This window comes from Corvus cornix, chromosome 7, assembly GCF_000738735.6.
Source record: "Corvus cornix cornix isolate S_Up_H32 chromosome 7, ASM73873v5, whole genome shotgun sequence".
Taxonomy (NCBI): Eukaryota; Metazoa; Chordata; class Aves; order Passeriformes; family Corvidae; genus Corvus; species Corvus cornix.
Window position 1 is genome coordinate 20148828 of NC_046337.1, and position 24269 is coordinate 20173096.

A 24269-nucleotide genomic window follows, 5' to 3' on the forward strand; every position below is an offset into this window, starting at 1 on the left:
CACTCACAACAGAAACTGAAAGAACTGACAAATACTGAAGGATCAGAACTGTGTTGGAAAGAAAAAAATGGCAAAAGCCAAGATTCTAACTATTTATGGATCTTGTTTCCCAACAAAGTGTATCTAAAAGCCATTGTCTTAGGGTTCAGAGACAGCTAAATGATTGATTTCACATAAAATATTTGTTGTTCTAATTACAGTGTCATCTGGGTCGTTGGCAACAAACAGATGCAAAACCAGCCTTTACATACCATCTTGAAAAACTTATGATTTGCTTAGTGTGCTTTATAATCTAAAGCATATGGCTTTGCATAAAACTGCAGTATCCAAAATGAAGCTGTACGTAATGAATCACTGGGTAGAAGAAAATGCATTGCTTCTGTTACAAGCACTTTCAGTGTGTGTATTCAAATGGTTCTGTTTAGGGTTATAAACAAAAGGCTATCCTCACAGTTTCAGCAGTGTGTTACAGATTCTGGGATGCACATGACATCAAAGAGGCTACATTAATTTCCCTAGCAGTCTATGGCTCTTGGCACTATGAGCACACTCCATCTGAATAAACAGAATTCTACTTCACCACAGTTGTGTGGGGGATCCAAGGTGATCATGAAGCTTGGTTTTGTTTTATTTTATATCTTTCTATAGGATTTTTTACTTCAGATTCTGTGTGTTTAGTCAGTCTGGTAACTGCATTTGAGCTATAGAACACTTCCGCGACTATGCTTTGCTAACCCATGACAACTACAAAGCACTTGACACTGAAAATGATTCAATCTAATATATTATTTTTACGTAATGAATCCAGGTAAGAGCTTTAAGTACACTGGAGTTGCTAAGGATTAATCACTCTTCCTAAGCATTAATATTTTTTTTTAAGTAGTTAGCATCTACTTTCCATTAGCAACACTTACGTGAAGATTCAGTAAGGTATTTTGTGAGTTAGCAAGGGCTGAGGTCTTGTAACTCCTCAAAGCACATCTGATTTATTGTTCTTTCCATGCTTGCTTGTCACTAGCAGCATGAAGAGTGCCAGCTCCTATAAATATTCCTGGACACTCTTATGTACAGAAAGGCACCAAGGGAATTTGGTGGCAGGAATGGTTCCCATCACACTAGATCTCATTATATCAACAGAATAGATGGCATTATTGAACATTTGCAGAGGTCTGAAGCTACTGGTAGGTAAGCATGAAGTATTCTGGAGACAATTACAATTGTTAATAGTATTATGTCAATATGCCTCCAGGCTCCTTATGTTACTAGATTAATTTAATCCTCTGATGCCAGAACATAGGTTCAAATGCTTCACTATTAATGGTTTTTATTCCCTTTTCTTCTTTTCCTTAGTTTCTCAGTACCTTACTTAATAGTTTATTTTTTTTCCTTTTTCCTCCTTCCTATGGTTTTCTCTTTTCTCTCTTACTAACCTTAGAAGGGAAAAGAACATAATGAAGACATACCTTATTACTCAAGTCACCAAGGAGTCTTGCTCTTTATTCTCTCCTACCCTGTGTTGTTGTCTCTTGGTGTGGTTTTGCCTGTACTGAGATTAAAATTTTACAGAGACAGTGTGTTTATTTTCTATCAGCCTCCAGCATTTTTGCAGAACTACCATAATATAATTGAATTTATAGTATGTAGCATAGACACAATAACTTCATTATTTCCAAATGAAGCTACAGATTATTCTACAGTATGTGTTCAGTGAAGCCTATTAGACCTGCTATCCTGTCCTTGTTTCTGATACTTTTATAGTCGGTAGCATTAACAAGCAGTGTACAAATACCCTGTGATGTGGGCCAGGTATCTCTTCATGTGTACTCATACTAAAGTCACACTGACTGCAGTTTAGTACAGGGATATGCAGGATAGTTCTGCACTAACCAGATTGAGTATGGCAGGCAGACGCAGCAGGAGCTCAGTGGGGACTAACTGCTTGAGTATTCACTCTGCTTTCCAGGCACATTTTTCATTTTACTCCCATTTTGCACTTTACTCCTGCTTTATACTTAAGGTATGATACAAATTTGTGCATATGGTGGAGAATCATGGGAATGGAAAAGGAAGGAAAATACATTTGTATGAATAATCATAGCCAAACAGCATTGTGTGCCCTTTGTAGATGGCTCTTATTTAAAATAAAGCTGAAATAATGAAAATCATGAAGTCTAGTTAATTTGCAGTAGTATTTACTGTGTAAGTGATGTTCAGTCAGTCCCATTTAACACTGATATGAGTGGGACCACAATCATTAGCCCCTTGAGTCCTCTCCTTGAACAGACTTGCAAAGCACACAAGAAAATGTAGTTGTTCCTTGAAGTCAACATGCTGCACGTAATTATCCACTAGCATCCAGTCCAGGAGGAGGAAGTATATTATCATTGTCTGTGAGGTCATTTCTGCATTTGCCTAAGACTTCAAGAGGAAAAGTGAAGTTAACTTGATGCCTTGAACAATGATTCAAAACTGGAAACTTGAAAACATCAAAATACATATAAATTATCAAAGGAGAACAAAGACAATTTTTTCCACAAAAGTCTTCTCCCCAGGCTATTACAATGCTTTACATAGGCATGATCAATATATCCAGGCTTGAGAACCAAAGTCTTTTGGAATAAATTAGACTGGCAGGAAAAGAAACAAACAAAGAACAAATTAACATGATTTTAAACATTGCTTAAATTTTCATGAATGTAGACCTTGAGATGTTATGATGAGATCCCATGAGTCTGTGCTAATATTTGCTTATAATTAAGGGTTGCACTTTCATGTTTCATCTGATATTATAGATTGGAAATCAGCTGCATGCTTACTATTTTTCTTGGTCGTACTGATTTCTCTACTTTATTTGCTTACTCCGTTAATAATATATATGATCCCCTAAATGGCCCCATTACCTTTCCTTTAACAAACTGCCCCTTCTCGTCCTCTAAATCTCCTTGTTTGAGTAATTAGGAAAAAGCTAGCCTTCCTGTGATACTCAGTTTGTGTTCACCTATAGCAGTAAAAGAGCCAAGACTAACCCCTCCCAAACCTTCTTTGGGTAAATGGCTTCAGAAGGAAAATGAGTGTACTCAGCTCCACTCTTCGATCAGTTGTGATGGATGAAGTCCCCTCAGCAAGGGAATTGGCAACACAGCCTCTTTGGGGCATTGCCACACTGGCAAAGAACCTTTGTGTGCATTCCTTGCAGAAAAAGTAAGATGTCAACCAGTTTTTAGAGCCCCACGTGTGCTGCACCACCCTTAAAACAATCTGATTCACGTCAGTTTATTTTACAAGTTCCAAATGCAGTTAAGCTGCTTCCTCACCATTTCCGTGCAGAATTCTCCATATTGGAAAAATTAGCAAGATTATCAGCATCAAGAGGTTTTTGAAGCAAGAGTTTAGATGAGGAGTTTATGGAGACCCTAATTTCATTTCAGCTAGCAAAATCTGATGATTCTGTTCCTCTGACATGCCTGCCCAGCGCCTGGTACCCATGCTTTCAATACTAAGATAATCAAGACAATAAGGACATCTAAGATGAGATTTTCACTGAATATCAAGTGAAGTCATCTGCCCCATGGGAAGTCACTAAAAAAATACATTTTGGCCACTACTGTTTTGAAAGTATTGGTCAGGGCCCAAATCTTAGATGCAAAAGTACTTGCGTCAGTGCTAAAGAGCACTTTGAAGTCTTTTGTTAAATCTTATGGCTTGGCAGTTTGTACATTTCTGAAAGAGTCCTTTGCAATTTATGGAAATGATGGATTTTTAAACAGAAAAATCTTCTAAATAAGATAAGGCATAAGAAATCTGCTAATCATCCCCAAGCCAAGAGATATTGTTAAAAGTGTCAGTATAATGAGTATGATGGCTAATTGAAGAAAAATATTTCCATTTCAGCCATAAGAAAACAAAGAAGAATCATGTGGAAATTCAGAAACTATATCCCAGAATTTAAAAGATCAATACAGATCTTCTGCAGACTGAGAGTTCTGATAAAAAATTACATTAGAGAAATTAATTCCTGTTAAGCTAGACGTGATCTGTGTCACATCTTCAATGGTTTTTAGCTTAAGTCAAAACATGCCTTTTCTAAAAGCTTCTAATCTCAACCCGAGTTTCCATCATACTGCTAAATATTTTTTCTCCTGATTGATTACTTTCAGTATGTGCTGTATTTCTGGTCTAGAATTTTCTTCTGCTTCTGACCATTAGTTAGTCTAGACTTTTGTTTTCAAATGTGAAAAACCCTCCACTTTCTATATAGGGGTTTACACTTGCTTCAAATAACCTCTTAACCTTCTTTTGAAAAAATGAAGTAGAACAGTTTTCATATATTTCTCACCATATGGCAGATTTTCCAGATTTCAAATCGTTCCTGTTCTCAAAACATTCTGCCCTTTATTGCATCCACTTTAAAACAATTCTGTACACAACAATAAAACTGTTTTCCTGTTTCTGTTGAGTAGTCCTCTCTTCTTTGCATCCAGTCTATTTCATATTCAGCTGAATATCTGTAGTTTCCAAGTCTCTCCTGGAGACACTGCTTTCCAACTATACAATTCCCAGTTCATAAAAATGTATCTCAGATGTTCGACTTTGCATTTAGTTGAAAAAAGATATCTTTTTAATCTGTCCAAGCTCTGCAAGGTTCTGGTTTTCTGGCTTGGGCTCTTATGTATCAGAGAAATAAAAAGGAAAACCAGTAGTGGTAATAGAGGACTAAACAGAAACTCCATCCATTTCTTTACTTACAAATACTTCCTATTCCAACCGCTTGATCCATTAGCCAGTTTCTATTTCCCTTCACTGTAAGCAACATCAATTTAGTGGTGTCTTTAGGGAAACATCCACATGAGCCTGCTCACGCACGTGTGTCAGCCGCTCTGGGCTCAAGCGAGAGGAGGATGCCCAGAACCTCAGCTACTCTACACTTCGATCAGCTGACATAGTGCACTTCGCAGAAAGCATTGTGCCTACTCTCTGTTATTTCTGCACTGCAGTAAAGGATTTATCAAATAAGAAATTGTAGCTTCACGAGTTTCTCTGCTCAGTTACAAGAAAAGGTTTTCTTGCAGACAAAAGGGGGTCATATCTCTTTCTTAAAAAGTGATGCTGAAGGACAACCTGAAGAAAGTGCATGTGCTCACACTCGCTCATCTGGTCTCTAAATTTGTAGCAAACTAAGGAGCCTGGATGTGCCAGAGGCACTTGGCACAATTTCTGTGCAGTATAGACAATACCTTGTTAATGATACTGGTGCTGCTACTATTGCTATTAAATTACAAGTGACTTTTTTCTTATTGGTGGCTTTAAGTTTGTCATCAAAGCAAAATATTTTAGAACAGCATTTAAAATGCCTATGCAACTGCTGAGTGTTGAGCACATGTTAATACCATTTTCTCCAGATATGGTAGTTTATGATAAATGTTACCAGATTTTGTACTGTTCATGTAGTGTGCAACTAAGACAAATGGGCCCACTGAAAGGGTATTTCCTTTGGAGAATACAAGCTGCAGACCACCCGTAGGATACACAGAAATAATTAAGTGTCAGGATAAAAAGGTAGAGCAAAATATTAGTGACTCAGAATCCTAATGAATAAAAGACATTAAAAAAAACCAACCTATATATATGTGTGTTTTGAAAAAAAAAATGTGAAGGCCTCAAGAGCACTTAGGGGAAAGGAAAAAAGAACACTCCATCACATTATTGTACTGTTTAAAAATTTCTAAGTATTTGTGTGCTGTATTTTTACAAGCTGCAGAGAGATATGTGAAATGACGCAAAACAGTGAGGACCTGATTTCGTACCAGCCTCTTTCTAGCATAAAGAAAACTTCATTGAAAGGTATTCAAAAACTATCTTGCTGTAAGAAAAAGCTCAAATGGCCTTGCAACTGAAAACATTGCTTGCAATAATTGCAGACCCTGCTGTCCTGAGAAAGAAAGCTCTAAGATCAATTTGAGTAACTTTCAGAGCAGAGAGAAGCTAGAATGTAGTTATGACAGGTCTTCCACAACATTTTCAGACTTCAGAGAGAACAAAATTGCACTTACATCCTATCTAAATCATAGTGAAAAAAATTTTCAAAGAAACAGATATTATTTGGGCACCCAATTTCCTCAGAATTGTTTTCTGGTACAGCTTCTGCCTTGTCTGGTTGTATACAATACACCCAAGTAGCAAAGATTCTGGCTCAGCCATCACAATCTCTTTAGCAAAAATATAAAGGTTTACTTAACTTGAAAGTATGAAGTATTGAAGCATTGGGTATTAAATTAGCAGGCAGCATGAGTGTATTATTTTACACTTTTTTTGTTTTAATGGATAAATATAACCTTTCTCTATAAAATCGAGTTTGAATTTTAGACCCAGCTCTGCAGTCAATTCCCTGGTGGTCATTTAACCACCATCCCTCCCAGGTGTTGTGATGGAATGAACAAGTGCTCCTCTCCCATGCAGACATTGCAGTTGCACACTGAGAGGAAATTATTATCTTTAAAATTTTATTGTTGAGAGGGAGAAAGACAGTGAAAGGAAGAAAATCTCTTAGAAAAAGTCAGTCTTTTGGCTGAAAAGGCCAAAGTTCAAACATCTCCTCTACCTCATCCAGACTGCAGGTACAAACTGTAAGCCTGAGTGCATAATAAACTTCCTTTGTAATGTTACCTGCTCCTTAAGGCTAGATCTTGTCAATGGATTTGTGAGATTAGAACCCTGCATCTGCAAAAGCCATATTAACTGGAGTTTTGAAGTGTTTGAAGGAACTCATGCTACTTGATCTTTGTGCTGGCCTTTTGTATAGGAGCTATTTCCTTGTGCAGTATGGAATGCAAATGTGTAAGATGTATATTTTTCCTTTGGTGCTGCCAAACCCTGTTTTTATTCATACTGTCACTAAAATAATTTTCAACAGGGAGATATGAGAAAAGTCAAAGGCATTGGAAGAATCATTTGAAAAGTAAATTACCTTTCGTTACCCCCTACAGTAATTTTTTAGTAATTTATGTATCCTGAAAATAGTTATCCTGTAATCCAAAGTATGTACCATGGAAAATACCTGGTAAAATAGAGTACGGCACACCATAATGTCTTTTCTCCTTAATACTAAAAAAAAAAAAAAAAAAAAAAAAAAAAAAAAAAATTAGCAAGCTGTTAGTTCTTTTCAGAAACCCATCTGAAATATTTCCTTCATCTTTAAATTCTGCTTTCCAGATGACTTTAAGCAACTGTTACTTTACAGCACATCACAAATTATATGAAGAAAGTGTAATTCCAAACTCGTTTGGTTAATCTGATTAAACAGAGAGCCATGTCAAGAAGGTAGCCTTTTTATATAATGAAAATGATGATAATAGACTAAGTCTCATCAGTCAAGAGACTTTATTACTGTCTACTGTAGAAAAACTATTTTGTTGCTGCTGAATTATACGTCCTTAGCTAGTCACAATATACCTCATTTCCTGCTTAGATAACAGAAGATATTAAGATAAAGTGTGAAAGGAATAAGGAACTGTGTGATATAGATATATGGAAGAATAAAAAATGTTTAAAAGTGAAAATCAAGTTCTGCATAAAAACTTGCATTTGAACTAAGTTCAAAAGAGAAAACAAAGACTCCCAAATTTCTGTTTGCTTACTTTGGATAGAACAGACTTGCTAATAAATCCAGGACCAAATAGGACAGAAGAAAAGACTGTTTAGAGACTAAAATGTGTTAAGACATTCACAGCACCTGGCACAGCTTAAAACTAAATTGTGTTATCTTACTGTAGGTTCAGAAAACTGTCTTGAACAGAAGCTGAGAACACCTCGTCGACGATGTCAGCAGCCCAAAATGCTGAATAGCCCTGAGGACAACATGTACTATAACCAGTTAAATGTGAGTTCAAAGTGGCAATAAAGCTGTTTTACTGGCTTTGTTTCCAGTTAATAATTCTGTTATTAATACCTGTTTCAGCCCCTCCAGCCCCACCCCCACGTTCTTCTGCTCTCGTCTTGAACATGTGCTTATGCTCTTTATCTGTTGCTTTCATGTCAGGATGTCTGCCTTCACGGTGAATAATTGATGTGGTTTATCAAAGACGAGCAAGATGCATGCTTCATCAGGCTCACTTGAGCCCTTTGATCAAAAAAATTATGCTGTGACTTCTGATATTATCAGCATCTGCTTGCATTCAACACAAAATCACTTTGAATTAAAAATTAACGACTTGCTGCTTTGCTTTGACTGTGTGTTCTTGGCCCTCTCCACAGGGAACTCTAGAATATCAAGGGAGCAAGAGGAAGCCAAGAAAACTTGGGTAAATATCTATCTTCTTAGTTCTAAGCAACTGTAAACAGAAGAAGTCCTTTGTGATATTACAGAATATGCAAAACTTTCTAGAGAGGTTTCTAAAAATAAACAACTAACATATTTCTGTGCATTGATATTGGACATTTTCTGCAGAAGCAAATGTAAAACTTGCATGTACTGCTGTCTGCAGACACTAGAACTGATTCTTACAAAAAATGCTCCCCAGGTCTCTCTGTGTACTATTACTACCAAACAAAACACCAGCATTCTTCATATTTTTAAGTGTGTTTACCACTAGTGAAATGTGCCAAGTGAAGAGTGTTGGTACTGAAGGTGTGTGACCTAGAACCTGTCCAGAAGCCCTGCCATCGCCGCAGCAGCACACTTGCAATGGGCCTCTGCCTTCCTGGGGGAGCACACGTGAGGAGCTGACAGAGAGGCCACTCGGCACAAAAGGGAGTTGCACCTTCTCTGTTGAACTGAGTCAATTCTCATTGTTACATGAGCAGTTACCACCTGGTATAGGTAGAAAAAACTAGGCTGGCTCCTATACAATTGCCAAAATATTTCCCTGCCTGATCACATAGACTGGAGAGAACTGATGGATGCTTGTTCTTGCAGACACATTTAGTCCAAAAATTTACCAGGACTTTCTGTATTGTTTCCTCTGCTTTTTATTAATCTTCTGAGTGCAACTGTATGAACAGAACGTCTTTGAGTCAAGGTTAAAGCCCAAAATTTTGCATGACTGTGCAAGATTTGGGGTTTTTTTCTCTCCCTCTCCTAGTTTAAAAAAGTTTGTATTCTGGGAATAAAAACACTAACATGGGACTGCTCATCATACATCGCAAAAAAATGAAAGCCCCTTGCTGTCAATAGGGCTTTTCCCAAAAATTGATGATGTAGTCTTTGGCTCACATTCACAGCAAGCCATCATCTGAAATATGATACCAAAATCATATCCTAGTTGTGGAACATATACAGACAAAAAAGCCATATTGCTCAAATTAAATGCCTATTTGATGCAAATAGTTTTTCTATCATTCTATACTCCCAAACTGAAAAGTGAGATTGCATTTCACTGATCCTCAGAACCATTCAGAATATAATCATAAAATGTAATAGCACTTGAAATATGTATAAAAGCTGTATCTTGCTCATCAAATCATCCTATCTTTTTTTTTTTTCCATTCTTATACTAGGGATTTGCATTTTTACATCCACAGAATAGTTTCTATTTCTGAAGATATTGACAGAGTTAAATTTTAACTTAAGGAGTGTTGTTTGTTTACTTTTAAGCCAAATCAAAGTACTGGATGGAGAGGATGAGTATTACGAATCATTGTCAGCTGTTGAATCTACCCCTGAAGATGATGATTTTCTCAGCTCACCATCTCCTCCTTCTTCAAGAGATGTGTCTTTTGCTCAAAGCTGAACCTCACTTATTCTATTGACTAATACTGGTAAGAGTATTTTTCTGCTGATGATCTCTTCCAGTTAACTTTGTTACTGTGTGTTTATATAATATGTTAAAAATACCATGTTAGCTAGTTACTTTAGTTCACTGATTTGGACCTGGGTTGGCAGCTGTACACTGTCACATTTAGCTGTATTTCTATAAACAATTCCAGTAAAGGGGAGCAGCACTACCTGGATGTGTTGATGTTGATAATGGACACATTTCTTTAGCAGCAAGATTAGTTTATCCAATTCTGACCCCTTCTTTCCTGCTTCCCCCTCCCCTGGCTGCTGTTCCCACCCTGTGCCATTCCTTCTGTTGTGCTGGCACAACCGGTGGTAGAGCTGTGTGAAAAGTAAGATCAAGAAACTGAACTAGATTAAAAGAACACTGTACTAAAAATTTTAATTTGGGGTCATAGTGAAAATGGTTTGTATTTCATTAGACTGATATTAAACATTGTCCTTTATAACATTCTCTGCTGTGTATGACTTTTAACACTAGAAAAATGTACAGAGTAAAATAATCTAAAATATAATTGTGTCTCAGTTCACCTTGCAAGTAGTTTTCTTACAAAGTATTAGTTTACTGTAAGTCTAACTTGAGGAATTACTTCAAATGTAAGAAGTAAAACAGTTTTAAGGCTAACGTTTCACACACTGCTTCATATAGTCCTTGTGACTGAAACCATCATTATGACTAGTTATTCTTGTTATCCATGCAAATATTTAATTTATTCCTTAAACTGTATCTCTGGGCTCCAGTGACTCCTGCATTTCCACAGCCCTCTTGTACGTGGCAGAGGGGAAAAAAGTCACCTGCAAATTTCTCTACTTGCTTTTCACTTTCTTTGAAAATCCTTAATGAAACTGTGCGTGACTTTCTATGGAATACTGAGATTCTTTGCCACTTACTGTTTCCATGGCAGAAACAAACTATTTCACCTTACTTTTTTATTTCTGGTTCAGAGACACAATTTTGATCTGTGACCATTCTTTGCTTCTTTTCCAGACAAGCTCTTGTCAAAAACTTTTGGAAATAAAATTTTTTCATTTACTGCCTTACACATTTGCTCAAAATGATTCATTTTTTCTTTTTTGAAAAACCATAGTGATTAAATCTGACCATGTATTTTACAGACCTAGTTATGATCCTTGTTTTTATCTCTGCTCCAATGAGTTTACCCTGATCTGTGCTGATAGATCTTCTTCCTACTGGAGATGCATCTCACACCTGTTTCTTAAGCTACATAATTTCTTACTATCAATGTTCCCTGGCATCGGTTTTTTGACCACAGGACAAGGAAAGATGGCATGAGAAATGAAACCCAAGTGCAGTCAGGATAACCGTAAACCAGAATAGGGTTCAAAAGAAGAAAAAGTAATGAAATAGATAGTTCCACAAAAGCTTTGTTTCTCCTAACAAACACAGAAATTGTTAGGCTGGGCAGATGAGGATGAGTGAAGGATTCCAGGAAGAAAAATTCTTCAGTCATTCTTCACCCAAAATGTGAGAGAAGGTTGAAACTGGAAGCTGTAATCCTGACAGACACTGAAGTCTTTCAGTTCACTCCTCATTCTCCTGTGATGTACATTTGGGTAGGTGTACTTTACAGGCACTTAAGAGCCTTTGAAATTTAGGAACTCCTTAAACAACAGAGATTTGGTGAATAGCTGCAGATGAATTAATGGCATTAAAAAATGCAGCACAAATAGAAATGGCAACTAATATGAATGCATGGGTACAGATCAGTTTCTTTACATTTTGTCAAAATGCAACAAGAGTGAGTATTTGTTATGATAACTCATCAAAATTATGTCACTTTTCCTATGCAATGTATAAATTTGTTATATATGTTAATTTGTAACATATCTGGATGGAAAATAACAGTATTTTTAAACAGTCAAATTACTTGCTCTACTCTTCTATTGGCATAGATCACACAGAGTCCTAGCAATATTGATTCTTTCTGGTTCCTTCCTTTTTGAAAACTGTTTGGGAAAATAAAGTTTTATTGTTACTGCAATTCACACCATTATTCATAGTTAAGAGTTTATAATTTGTTTTAGTTAAATGGCGGTGGGGTTTCCAGATAGGTATTATGTCACCTGCCTAAAAACCAGCAGTTTACCTTGCACTGAGTGATACATTACTCTCAGTAGTTAAGTTCATAAAGAAGTAAGGGAAAGTGAAAAATAATATATAATTCAGTGAGGCACTTAAGCCAAAGCCTAGTCCCATTGAAATCAATGAAATTTTGGCACGTGATTAAGTGCTTTGCTGAATGGGGGCCCAAGTTAACAAGAGCAGCTTCAGAGCAATAAAGAATAAAGCACAGGCAAAATGCAAAAACTCTCTAAGTACATCCCTTAGGTTTCTTCCTTTCACTTCTTCCAATTGTTAAGCTCATATCAATCTCAGCCATCAGAAATGGACTTCAAAGAGATTTTAAGCAGTCTTTAATTGCATGGAAAGGGTAGAATACAATATTTTCCTTGTTATATGCAATGCCACTATCTACATCTACTATATTTTTTCAAATTAGTTAGTGTCACTAATACTTTAATACTGAATTTACTACCTAAAAGCTGCTGTTGAGTAGTATGGTTTCATTCTTGCTGCTTCTTAGCTAAACACTGTGCACAAAGTCAGTCTGTATATTTTATTCTTTCCTAACTTACCCCCTTTCCTTGTTTGTTTTCACTTCATCCTCAGCAGATGACCCTGTGAGGTAGTCTTCTCTCATCCTGATTTTAGAGCACATATATGCTTTTCAATTATTAAAAGTCTTGCTGTAGAGCCATGTAGTCACATTATGACTGACCAAAGAGTTGAAATTCTGTTATCATATTGGTAGAAGTGTGTGTTTGGGTTGATTGATTCGTGTGTGAAAAGGAGTACAGGAGGCATGTCAGTGTGATGATCCTGGTCAGTGGAAGCGTATCAGTGTGAATTGCTTAGATTTTCTCATTTGGCTTTGATACCATTGAGGCATTGTTCTGATTTATTTCCTTTCATGTATATTATCCTGAAATGTTAATGTATTTTGCTTAATAGTTCATAACGTATCCTATTCTTAATATTTTATAAAAGTAAAGAGTTTAAATCCTGTTAGGTAGAAGAAAATTTCTTAGACAGTGTGTAATATATTAAACAGTTTTCAGCTGATAGAAGAGAAAAGGATGAAGCTCAACAAGGGATTTTAGCAGATTTCTTCTGTAGACCTTAATGGCACTAGAAACTGGTTCTTGCTAAGGACGATTTCTGCCTTTTGGTTATGACAGCTTAAAAACTTGTCTCTGTGCCAAAAAAAAAAATCGGGCAGGGAGCTTTTGGAGATTAGCCCCTTTCATTTGGTAATTTTAAATGTGCTTCTGACTTAAACATTTACATCACTTTAGTAACATAAAGGGGCCTTAGAACAGGAGTAAATTGCAGCCATCTTAAATTTGCCCTCAATGTGACCTTCCTCACCCATACACTGTAAGAGTTGTGGAAAGGGCTTTTGTGCACTGAAGGTCTTTTAAGTGGCCCCTATCAGGCTATCCAAGGATTTGTTGTTACTTAGAAGCTTAGAAAATGTGGCTATAAATGATATAAAACGGGGTGGTACTACTACCTATTTTACACCATATAAAAATTGATGTGAAAATAAGATTTAAGTCCAAATTTTAAAATTTCACCTTTAAAAAACATTATAATTTAATGTTTATACCTGCCTGTTCTAAGATTTGTAATTATATAGGAATATTGCTTTTTTGTTGTAAAATAGTTACCAATGAAATAAATAACTCAAGCTACCATACTCTTATTTCTCATTCCTTTTTTGATTGTCTCAAAACAGAAGGGGAGTTTTGAGAGACAGCCAAACTCTGAAATTTTTAAATGTCTTCAGGTTAACCAGATAAATATAGTGCATACAATTGAAAATAAAGCCATATGGCACAAAAGTATCCTCCTATGAGACATGGGTAAGTGGTTTTAGTACCAATATATGCACGAGACATGGCACATACTAAACTTATCCATCCTGCTTTTAGCTCTGACAACAAAATATGAGAAGTAATGTCAGTTTTGTTGTTAACACTAGAAATACATTTTGATAACACACCTTTTCTGTAACAGTACTCACCCTAGGAGGAGTTGTAGCAGAATGCATACTTAACAGAAACTGTTTCTGCTTGACAACAAAGCAGTACTCCCAAACTGACAAAAGTAACACAGGATGCTGTGAAAACCAAAGGCTGGGGAGCAGCCCTCTAGGTCAGGGCTAAAGATTACAGAAAGTGAGAGGCTTTGTGTCTCATTTGTGATGGGCACTGGAACAGAGAAGGGAGAACATTGACAATTCATAATAATAGAGCACTGTGTCTTTAAATGCACAGGCTGATGCCTAACTCATCTTAATAGATTTGTCAAGAATTATTTGATATTATTTTATTACATGTATAAATCCAAGGTCAGCCAGAACAGTAAATATATACATTGTGTTATCATGGAACTGTTTATTGTAGTACTCATACTGTGATGCTGAAGGACATAGGAGCAGATAAGTGAAAAGCATATCTTGGAGTAATGTTTCCAGAAACCAGATTACATATTATTGATCACACCAGTAATAGATAAATCTCTTGCTTTTGTTTGGCAGGCTTATTTTTTAATTAAATTGCAGAGAGATATTATTTTTTCAATAATTTAACTAGGATTTTTTAATACAGTTGCCAATTGGAGATGGCAAATAGGTAGATCAACTTGTGTGCTTTTTTCTGCAAAAGATCCAAACCTCAGTTTCTGACCCATTACCAGTGAGAATCTCATTTCAATCTCTAAGTGAAAGTAATATCACTACAACAAAGATTGGATGTCATCCACTGGGCTGGAGTTCAGTGCTGGGAGGCAGGCCGGCCTGTCACAGCTGTTTCCAAAAATTGTTGTGCTACTGATCATGGCAAGTCTCTGATGAAGACCTATCTAAAACTGGAATAGTAGGACTGGGAGCCCCATGCTGTCTAATGCGCTGGTGGAGATGGCTGAGGCCAGGACAGAGATAGTAGAATCTTGAGGTTCTGGTGGAAGTGATCCTCAGAAAGCTGGGTGCTGGAGTATAGCTTCACAGTACAGCTGAGAAATGGTGAGATGGAACGGCTACATTGGGGCCCTTAGCAATGGGTAAGGAAAGGAGGTACTTCCACAAAATTGTGTGACATGGTTTAGTGATTTTTGGTTTTGCTGCTGCTCCCTGTTATAAGCAACAAAGTAGCACAGTTATGCAACTGGAGAGATTATGTAAAGACTTCTATGACAAAATGGCACTTAGTGAGATCGCAAAATCTTTGAAACAGAAACTTGTCGTTTTGTAATTCCTATTACCCTATGAATGAGCACTCAGTTCTTGTTCTGTAGGATTAGTTTGATGGAAGTTTACATCCGAATTCAAAGGTAAGTGCTGTACATAATGCAGGCACAGACTTCATTTATTTTATTAAATTGACCTGTTAGAAATGAAGTTTTGAAAGAAAAACAGAATGGGAGGTTTCGTAAAACTGTAACTTTTGATAACTTGTATTACAATCTCTAGCATCTTCAACTCAGTACAGATTTACAGCTGAGTTCCAATTTGAAATTGGTATTGATTGATTATGTTGCTCATTTAACATTCCAGCATGCAGCAACGATCATGCAACAGACTGTGATAAAATGGGATGTGATCTAACAGGACGTGACCGATGGGATGAGAGCAAAACGCTGGGTTTGTTAGTAGTGCTGTGCAGTAGCTCAGATTGGCATCTTGTGTGCTTTGGTTATTCATTTCATTTTACTGTCATCCTACTGAGTTGAACATTTTAAAAGACAACGGTGTTTTTCCATCTGTAACTTATGGAAAGACAGATGGATGTGGACAATCTCCACCTACAGCTCCTTGACTGAATGCCACTGCGCACTTAGTGGTAGAGAAATCCCTTCTGGAAAATTAGAATGTTTTAAAATATATTATATTGGTTTTTTAAATGTTTTTTTAATGTGGGAACTTACAGATTTTTTTAATTCTTTTTTTAATGAGTAGAAATAAAACAAACTGGTTCTTATCAACATAGCCACTATATTATAAACACTGCTTCTGTTACACTGAAGTTAATCCCCAGTCCTGTTACAAGAAACTCATCCTTATTAAAGTAACATTAAGAGCTTCTTTTTATTGATCTGCTCCTTTCACTTAATGATAGGAACTTACTGATGTTTTAATAATAACCTTGCATGCTTTATCTCGTTTTACTTCAATGTGTGTTACAGATAGATGCTATGGAAACTAACTTAGCATAAACATTTTGCAGATGTCTTTAAAGGTTAAGGAAAAAAAGATTTAGTTGCACTGCATGTTAACAAAGATGGCTGAAAAACTGCAAGATAAAAGAGAGCCTCGAGTATGAACATCAAAGAATTGTTAATGACAAGAAATACCATTAGGGTTAGCATCCCTTTTGTTTCAGCCCCTTCACACCTGCAGTGTGTTGCAGATTCTGTCTTTGTTGGCACATCTGAATTACTTCCATTAGCATTTATAGAAAAGTGGCTGCAAAACAACAGAAACATACTCCTGGTTTTCTCTGTTACTCCAAAAAAGTCAGATATTAGGTTCTCTGTGGGTTTCCTTCAAGGTACAGTATCTTATTGTAAAGGAGACTATAGACCCAGGATTCCGTTGATTGCAAATGAGCTAGGTTGAAAGGAGAGGGGAGCTTTTGATACTGCTAGAGAACTAATATAAGCAACTACAAGAAGCACACATAAGAAGCTCAGACATTAGCAATAGCAAAATCAGAGCGTGAAATTCAGATTAGCCCTCCACAGGCTGTGAGAGGGAGGGGGTATCGGAAGACTTGGCATGGCTAAAGGTGTAACCTGTTTCATTTGGCCCCTGAAAATTTTTAACAGATGGTGGGACCAGCTGTCTTTTTCAGCCATTTAATAAACTCTTCAGTGGTAACAGTTTGGGAAGTGGGGGGTTTTGAGTTTTAGGCCAGAGGAAAAAATAAAGAAATCTGTCCCAATTGTCTTTGCCAAATAGAGAAGTCTGGAAACATTATGAAAAGTTAAAGTGAAAAAGCTAATTGATGATACTGTCCTGATTATATATTTCAGCAGAAGAGAAAAAAAGAACTGCCTGTGCCCAAGTGGACCAGTGCATTAAAAAAATGCCTATTATGTTGTTATCTTTATCTGTCATTTTAATTTCAACTCTTACAAAGAGGCACATAATGAGAAATTTTAAATGAACTGTAGAATGAGAGACTGTCTTACTTTTTGAGACATGATACTATGTTAAAGAAACAGGCAGGGTGATCTCCTATATTTAAAACAAAAAAGACCTTTTGGATAAGATTAGGTTTACACAGTCTGCCTAGGTGAGTACAGCAGTGATTGAACTTGAATAACACAGTGTTATAAAATGACAATAAACTGCTCTTTGAGAAACATACTATGTTGAGCCTCTAATAAAAGCCTTAGTGATATGTGGGATTTTATTTATTGAGAAAGTTTAAAAAAAAATTCACTGCAACTGTATTTCTTCAGTTAAATTAATTTTTTTTAATTAACATTTCCAACACAACACTTAAATGGCAACTCTCAATTATATGAGATGTTTTATTTAAAAAGCATGTCTAGTGTCTTTGAGCAGAACAGTTCTTTTTGCACATTTACATGCTACCCAGCTGAGCAGCCAACCCTTCCATTTGACAAGGGCTTTGTTCTGCCTACAGGCCTATTATAAGCCCTAGATTGTTTGCCCTTAATAAATTGCAACAATAAGACAGAAACCTCTTTCAGGTTAAGAGAAATAAAACATGTTGCCTACATAGCAAAGCATATGAAGTTTAATAATGACAACAGAAACATATCTACTAAATCTCATTTGCTTTACTCCTGGATCACTACGGTTAAGATAGTACAAAAAGGTTAGCATCTTTCCATGCATCAAACAAAAGATTAAACAAGAGTGGGACAAAACAACTCTAGCTACAGAATATTTTTTTCTTCACAATATAAAATCATACTGAATCCTATGTAAAGAGACTAGTGGGAACTAAACAAAAAGAAATATGAACATGATTAAATGTAGAGAAAAAATACGTTTTTAACTGAAACAAAGCATGATTTCATATTATCAAGAGGAAGAAAAGAGTGCAAATTATTTAAATGGACGAATTTATACTATTCTCCAATGTGTTGGTGTGTGTCTGCTTGTGTGTGCCTTTCAGGCTCTCCACCGAAACACAAAGCCCTACCAATTTTGCTTTTATAGGAGCTAATGGGCATTCTTCAGTGGCTCAAGTGTTGGTGGAGAACGTGTGATCTTAAACAAGATTGTTAAGCCCTGCTTCTGAGGCCCTATTGGTAACATTCAGCTGTCAGCTGTGTTGTGTTTGCTGAGATTGTTAGAGATGATTACCTCTGTTGAACCTAGATCTGCATGTTTTTTACACTTAAGCTGGAAACTCCCAATGATTTTTAGAGTATATCTGCAAATAATGGAGAAAACAGGAGGCAAAAAGGACAGCATTCTGTGCTCCCTGTGCAACAGTACAATTGAAGAAGGTGAGCACACCTGTCATCAAATCACTGGATATAAGCAATTTGAAAGAGTTTTCTCTATTTAGAAACTCATTAGTAACTCAATACAGTGCTTTCAGAAAGAAATTCCAATCACTGTTCCATTTATAGCTTACTTTTTAAAATTCTTTTTTTAATTTGCACATGGAAGTTCTGAGAATATAAGAATTTCTTTCCTTTGATTCTAAGAGAAGTACATACACACAGTACTTGAAAATGTTGCTGACAGGCTAGAAGTGATAAAAACTTTCAAAGGAAATATAGTGTTTATGACAGATATTGATTTCACTGAATTAAAGGCTATTTTCTTTCTTTTAAGGTATTTTTGAGCTATGGACAATACTCTGAGGACTATTAGGTATTTTCTTGGGAAATTTCAGTATTTCCTACTGAAATTTCTGTTGCCATTTCTTCTGCTCAGCCACAACATGCAGGAAACATGGTCATGGTTTTTCTCTCTGTCTTCCTTTGTGTTAAAAGAATTAGAGGCAGATTCTTCATTGTCTTTGCCACAGTGCAGTGACAGGGTGCCAGCTTCACTGCTTCTTCCAACTGCTGCACAGAACCAAATGGAGAGCACATAATTTGTTATTTCTGAGAGGGCAAAGCTTTCTTGTTTCATCCTGTGGCTTCCTACAGTGCTAATCTCTGTTGTATCCAATTTCTGGGTGACACTTGGAAGAGGACTTTCAAAGGATGGACAAGAAGAGAGAAGTATTAATGGTCTTTCATAAGGGAATTAATGGACTTGGGGACAATGGAGTAGAAAACTTCTATGAGAGAGACTTAGAAGAAAAGAGAGGAAGCTACTTGAGACAGGAAGAAAAAAGGCATGATAGAGGCCTCATGGTAGAGGCAACCTTTAGTAAATTTTGAAGATTATTCTCATCATATACAGTAATAAAGCATTAAATCATCTTGCAGACTGTCTTAAAATGTATGTAACATCTATAGTAGAAAACCACTTTAAGATCCTTTGGAAGCTTCTTGAGAAGGCAAGTTGTTATAATTACTGCAACTACGAATAGATTTGTTTAGAACAAAATTACAAATGGCTAGTAATTTGAATTACAAAAGTAAAGGCAAATAAAATGTTCCAGGTGTAAAATTCCTACCTTTTCTACAATAGGAAGTTTCTGTAATACAATCTGTATCTTGAGATCTGGTTCCCCATTCAAAGATCACCAAAAAAAAAAAATCTTCAATTTTTGATGGTTCGAAGTAAAACATCTTTTTTCTTGTTTTTTCTAGGCCTGCAGTACTTCATCAGTCTCAGGTTTTTAAATTATTATTTTATAATCATTGTCTTACATCTTACTGTAAGCTTTGGAAAAAGTCTTCCCTGTCATAAGTTTACAGAAAATATCAGCACAAGAAAAAAAAATTCTGGAATTAATAATTTTCAAAAAGAGTAATTGTTCAGCATGCTAGAAATTTAGCAGTTTTAACTTCAAAAAGTTAGACTAAGAAGCAGGTGATAAAAATCATAAGTAGGTGATATATAGTATATATTATTAGCAAAAGTTTCTCCAGGTGTCTCTTTATAAATATGCTACTAGATGGTGTGATGTAAATATCTTTTCTTTGATTTATCCATCATTTTTATAAGCATATTGAAGCAAAAATAGTGATAATCCTTCATCTGAGGAGATCGTTTTCTATCTTTTCTTCATTGTGGGAATGATGTAGTCTAAAAAGAACCTTTCCCCTTTCGCTGGGGTTCATTACATTGCAAGAAATTATTTCCTTCTTTAGACAAACTGCACAGAGATGGATATCTCTAAAATATATTTAAGTTTTCACCTTCAAATTAAACAGAGCAAGAGATATCAGAAAAATACCCAGAGATCAAAACATATCACTTTGATTTTTCCAGATCAATCGTGTAAAAACCCTTGCTTCTCTCAAATATCTAAATATAGATACTATTATTTTCTCCGTATGTAAAGATCTCAGATGTTTACAGCCCATTTACAATTAAATACGTAATCTGCCTGCCCAGCCAGACTAAACCTGGGTACTTTCATTAAAATCACACTGCTTTTCGTTTTGACAAAATAATTAATCAGTAGCTGGAAAATGTGTTTACCAATAGCTCACATACACTCTTGAGAGGCAGGAATACAAACTTGTTCTCAATATCCTGTAAGTCTTCATTTAGCTCTTTATATATGAGTGTATATTGATAAAGGACAACAGCAAAACCTGGATTGAAACTTAGGACATCAAGGAAGGGTGCTGAACAAGGGTTAGACAGAAATAATTGTCCACATCCTCTAAATTCTTCTGAATGGTCAAGAACGAAAAATACCCCAAACTTCTATTCCTCTTTTGTACCCTCCAGACTTCTGTTATGTGAACATGCCAGTTACCTCATAAATAATGCCTGTAAGATTGTTAGAGGGAACCAGCCAAACATGGATCAACAAGATGCTGGTAAGGGAAAAAAACAGTGTCCCAAAACTTAGCTGATCCAGCAATATAGTGTGTTTGTGCCTCATGTATTTGCAGAGCATCAGATTCACTATGTTGGATCATATACAGCTGTAGAAGTATTCACTGGAAAAAGCTGGTGGAACACTGACTGAGGGGAGGAGAAAACTGGCATAGAAAGAGGGTCTACTTGAGGTGGAGGAAAATTGGCTCTTCTAACTATTCCCATGTGTGAGCTCAAGGAAATACAGATGATAGCGTTACTTAATTCCCAAAGCTGTTTCAGGAGCAAAGCTTGCAGATCTGTCTGCAGGGAGGTCATCACCACTGAGAGTGGTTGTTTTGATGAATTGGCAAGGGAAACTAGCGGCTTGGACAGAATCCTGTAGTGAAGAGTTTGCTAAAACAGAGAAAGGATGGGCTGTAAAAGTAAGCAAGTATCTATTTATTTCTGCTCAGTATGTTCAGTGTTAGAGTTACAGAAGCACATCTGGTTATTAAGTACAGCCCACCTAATGTGTATTTTGTCTTTGTAAAGCAAGTGTGTTGGGCTCTGCTTTTTTACTTATCATATGCTCTAATCACTGTCCAGCAGGAGGAGTAAAAATATAGGCACTGGCTTATTGCTTTATTTGCATAGGCTTTATGTTTGTCTCCTCATTGCCTCCACAGTCTCATTGCTGCCCCTCTGCATGCCCAAGATTATCTGGGTTTTACTCTGTCTTTACTCTGTCTGAAAGATCAACAATGGCTCATAATTCAGAAGTCGCTAAAAGAGTGTGCAAGTGTCAGAAGAGACTGACATGAAATCAGGGGGATGGGAGGGCTGTAGAAAAGAGTTTGGATTTTGCAAGGGAAATTAGGTGGAACATCATATTGTTTGGTCCCAAGTTGTGTGCCTCTGCTCATCAGTCCAACTCCCTGCTCTTCAGTAGGGTTAATATATGACATAGAACAAGGTACGTGATCACCTGTGTCGCCTTTGATTAAAAAGCAATAATAACATAGTACTTCTTTATAGAGGAGTTGTGAAGATAAATGCTTTAAAGATGATGTGCTCAATGTGACTAAAGTTCCTCCCAGTACACTCACTGCAGTTTTACCACCTTCTTACTCAGGACTGTCACAAGATTTTGCTTGTTGATCCCATTTCTGTATTTCCACCCATCTCTGCAGCTGCACTCCTGTTACTCAGAAAAATATCCTGAATATTCCTCCCACATCTGTCTGGTGTATTCTTACATATCCTGTCACTGGTAAACTTGGTAAGTTGACAGAAGTTTACAAAAAGAAGAAAGGGAAACCATGAAGAATAATTGCTTTTCTGGCTAGTGTCAGGAGAGAACGGGGAAGTGGAAACAAAGTTTCCATGCCTTATCTAGGTTGAATGTATGTATGAGTTGAGTGTCAGAGGTGGCTGTATATGGCTGCATAGAGTGAAATGTTAAAGAACACCCCACAGAGATGAAAACAGCTTCAATCAATTGCTCAGGCTGAGCTGCTCCATTCATCTTGGTATTCTCCTAATCAGTGTCCCCAGAATTAACATGTGTAATTCCATGCTCATTCTTAGCTCCTCCAGTCAGTCTTGGTGCTGGCGTGCTGTCTGCTTGGAGATTACCTTTTCTGTCCACCTGGATGGTTAGGCTTTTGCTTCAGACCCCTCCCAAAATGCTGGCTTACATTCAGACACCTGACCAGTAGTGTTAATTCAGAGTCTGTATAGCTCTGTTTCCGTTTTCCTGCATTCCTCCTCTGCTGTTTTCCAGTTGTTGATGCTTTACTTGGAGCACTGCAAATAGTGTATAAATGATAGCTGAGAAGTATATACCAAAAGAAAGAACAAAGCTGACTAGATTGTGCTATTTATATTTATAAGAAAATACTGATCATCTGGGGCTTGTCTGACTGGTAGAACAACAGTAGGCAGAGGAAGTGATTCATTTTATGGGCAGTGTGATAAAATCCCTGTGAAGGCTATAACACAGAGAGCAGCAATTGAATTGATGACCAGTGAGGCATATGGTATCTAAATTAACAGCATAGGATCTCCCAGGAGGAGGAGGTCACCAGGGTATCAGAAGGCTCAAGCAGAAAGTTCATTTTGTCTCTTCCCATATTAAATTCCTGAGATACAGGAATGCGATACTAATTTGGAAGACTAGATAAAACTGGAGATGTAACACTTTCTCTTGAGTCTTTGCAGTAGAGTTTAATGAATAAAGCTATGCACATTGATAGAACTACCTCTAGCTTCACTGTGTACATTTGTAAAACTTGATTTAGAGGGATTTTGATTACTATGTTCTCTTGTAAACAGTCTTACTTCTAGAATGCAAATTACCTTACCCTTAATAAGAACAGGCAGCAAAAATTCATAATTCAACTGATAACTGTATCTCATTAAAGAGAATCACTGGCATTATAGAGCAGCTTCTTTCTGAATCACTCCATGTGCCAAGTACACTTAGCATGTGTAGCAATGGAAGTAGAAAAAAGTAGTAAATCATGAGCCCAGTTTAGTTTTTCTGGGCATCTATTCCACTCCCTTCTGTAAGAATCTTGATAGACTATTATTTTTCAGCCCCATACTCTTGTGCATTGATAAGAATCACAGCATTTTATAACGTTAGTCTGATGACACCGACGAAATTGCATGACTTGGCATTTGGATTTTTCTCCAAGCTTTCTTTTTTAAGACAAAACATTTGGAAAATAGTTCTTTGTGCTTTAGTGTGACCTCCTAAGAAGCACTCAGTTTTTAGTCACAGATTTCTATATCATTTGGGCATTGGAGTGCCAGCACTCCAATGCCATCATAGTCTTGTTCTTATTTCCAAGCATAAGAATTAGGTAATTTAGACTAATACATTTCAACTTGGTTGCAGTATCTGTCCTTTGCCATGGACTCTTCTCTCTTTCATATGTAATATGTGATTCTCTCAGCTCAGTGCTAGTAGAATATGCAAGCTTTCTTCATATATAGGAAATAGGAATGTGAGATTTACTAAGAGAGAGAAGCCAAAAAACTTAACCATTTGAAGATCTTCTCTTTTTCTCCCTCTGTCTCAGAGGTTCCAGAAGTGTGAGAAAAACTATACTGTTCATTAGACTGGTTCACTAGTCATGGCCATGCTGACACCCTCGTCTTTGAGGAGAATATCCTTTCTCCTCTTCTCATCCTGGGTTCTCAAACAGCTGGTCAAGTTGTTTGTCCCTGAGCAATAGGGGCTGATTGAAGAGTGAAGTGAAATGTGATTTATTCCCAGATTAGGGTTGTTTGCTTTGATTTGGCATGGCCAGCTGGCCAGCAGGAGATACATACCTCAACCAGTACTCCTGAAGTTTCAGCTGAGCTAGGGTAAGTTGTTTAAGTGTTTGGTGAGGAGCAGCCTGGTAATCTATGTGCAGAACTGAGGTAAGGAGCTCCTCTTTTCAAGCCTGGAGCAGTTGTGTGTATGGCAAGGGTTATTCCTC

General features: G+C 36.7%; 1 protein-coding gene across 22 annotated transcripts in view; it reads left to right on the top strand.

Annotated features, from left to right (window-relative positions):
- Positions 1-24269, top strand: part of MYO3B (myosin IIIB) — a 248769-nt gene that overhangs the window by 197048 nt on the left and 27452 nt on the right. For 21 of the 22 annotated variants that reach the window (XR_002047282.3, XM_019290511.3, XM_039554756.1 and 18 more), the window contains 3 exons: positions 7770-7876; positions 8251-8297; positions 9590-9753. Coding sequence is in view for 21 of the 22 variants with exons in the window: in XM_019290511.3 (XP_019146056.1) it covers positions 7770-7876; positions 8251-8297; positions 9590-9725 (290 nt within the window). In the remaining variant the exon portion in view is untranslated. Of the gene's footprint in view, positions 1-7769; positions 7877-8250; positions 8298-9589; positions 11785-24269 lie in introns of those variants that run through there. The other variant, XM_010406806.4, reaches the window with a different exon arrangement.